Genomic DNA, 743 nt, shown 5'->3' with positions numbered 1-743 from the left:
GAGTGAGTGAGTGTTGCAGATTCTTCTTATTTAGATTTTAAAGTTATTTTTTATGCAACCAAGTTACTGATTTAGGAAAATCTCACCACAGGGTCGTGAAAAATGTGACCATTACTGGCCCTATAATACACAACCTGTTCGTTACGGAGATATTCAAGTGACTATCCTCAACGAGAGTCGTTTCCCAGACTGGACCATCTCGGAATTCAGAGTTTGCAAGGTGAGTCTTTATTTTTGTGAAGTGCAACTATTGGAGCAATTTTTGTCAATTGTTTATTGTTTCAAACAGAATGCTACTTAATCCTTGATTTGTGGCCAAAATATATACTTTGAATTTTTTGGATTTGAGTTTTTGTTTTGCCTTTGAAATAGTAGATTCATTGAAGCTAACCCCTCTTTCCATTCCCTTTTTATGCTTTATCACTATTTATATTGTAAAATCCTTATGCTTTTAATATTTTACATTAAGCTGTTTGTGTTGAAGCACAGTTACTAGTTTGGCAAATTATCATAATAAATTAGTGATGGTTTCATGAGCTATTTATTATTTGCATACACTCCTGATCTCCATAGATTTATTATTGCTCTGTAGTGCCCTTTGATTACATGTGCTTATATTTCACTGCAAATGATAATTGCTAGGTACCACTGATTATTCTTAGGACAGCTTTGAAATTATTTAAAATTTTGTTTCATATGCATGAATTGATAAGTAATAGTGATGATAGTTAACCCAATGCTGT

The 743-nt window shown here is 32.6% G+C and overlaps 1 protein-coding gene across 1 annotated transcript in view; it reads left to right on the top strand.

Annotated features, from left to right (window-relative positions):
- Window positions 1-743, top strand: part of LOC119591971 (tyrosine-protein phosphatase 10D-like) — a gene marked incomplete in the record, with an annotated part of 62,800 nt that overhangs the window by 55,161 nt on the left and 6,896 nt on the right. Inside the window, 1 exon segment of the mRNA XM_037940725.1 lies at window positions 92-220. Coding sequence (XP_037796653.1) covers window positions 92-220 — 129 coding nt within the window.

Source organism: Penaeus monodon, chromosome 29 (genome assembly GCF_015228065.2).
Source record: "Penaeus monodon isolate SGIC_2016 chromosome 29, NSTDA_Pmon_1, whole genome shotgun sequence".
In the NCBI taxonomy this organism is placed as follows: domain Eukaryota; kingdom Metazoa; phylum Arthropoda; class Malacostraca; order Decapoda; family Penaeidae; genus Penaeus; species Penaeus monodon.
Note: the sequence above shows the minus strand (reverse complement) of the source record. Positions and strands in the feature narration are given on the sequence as shown.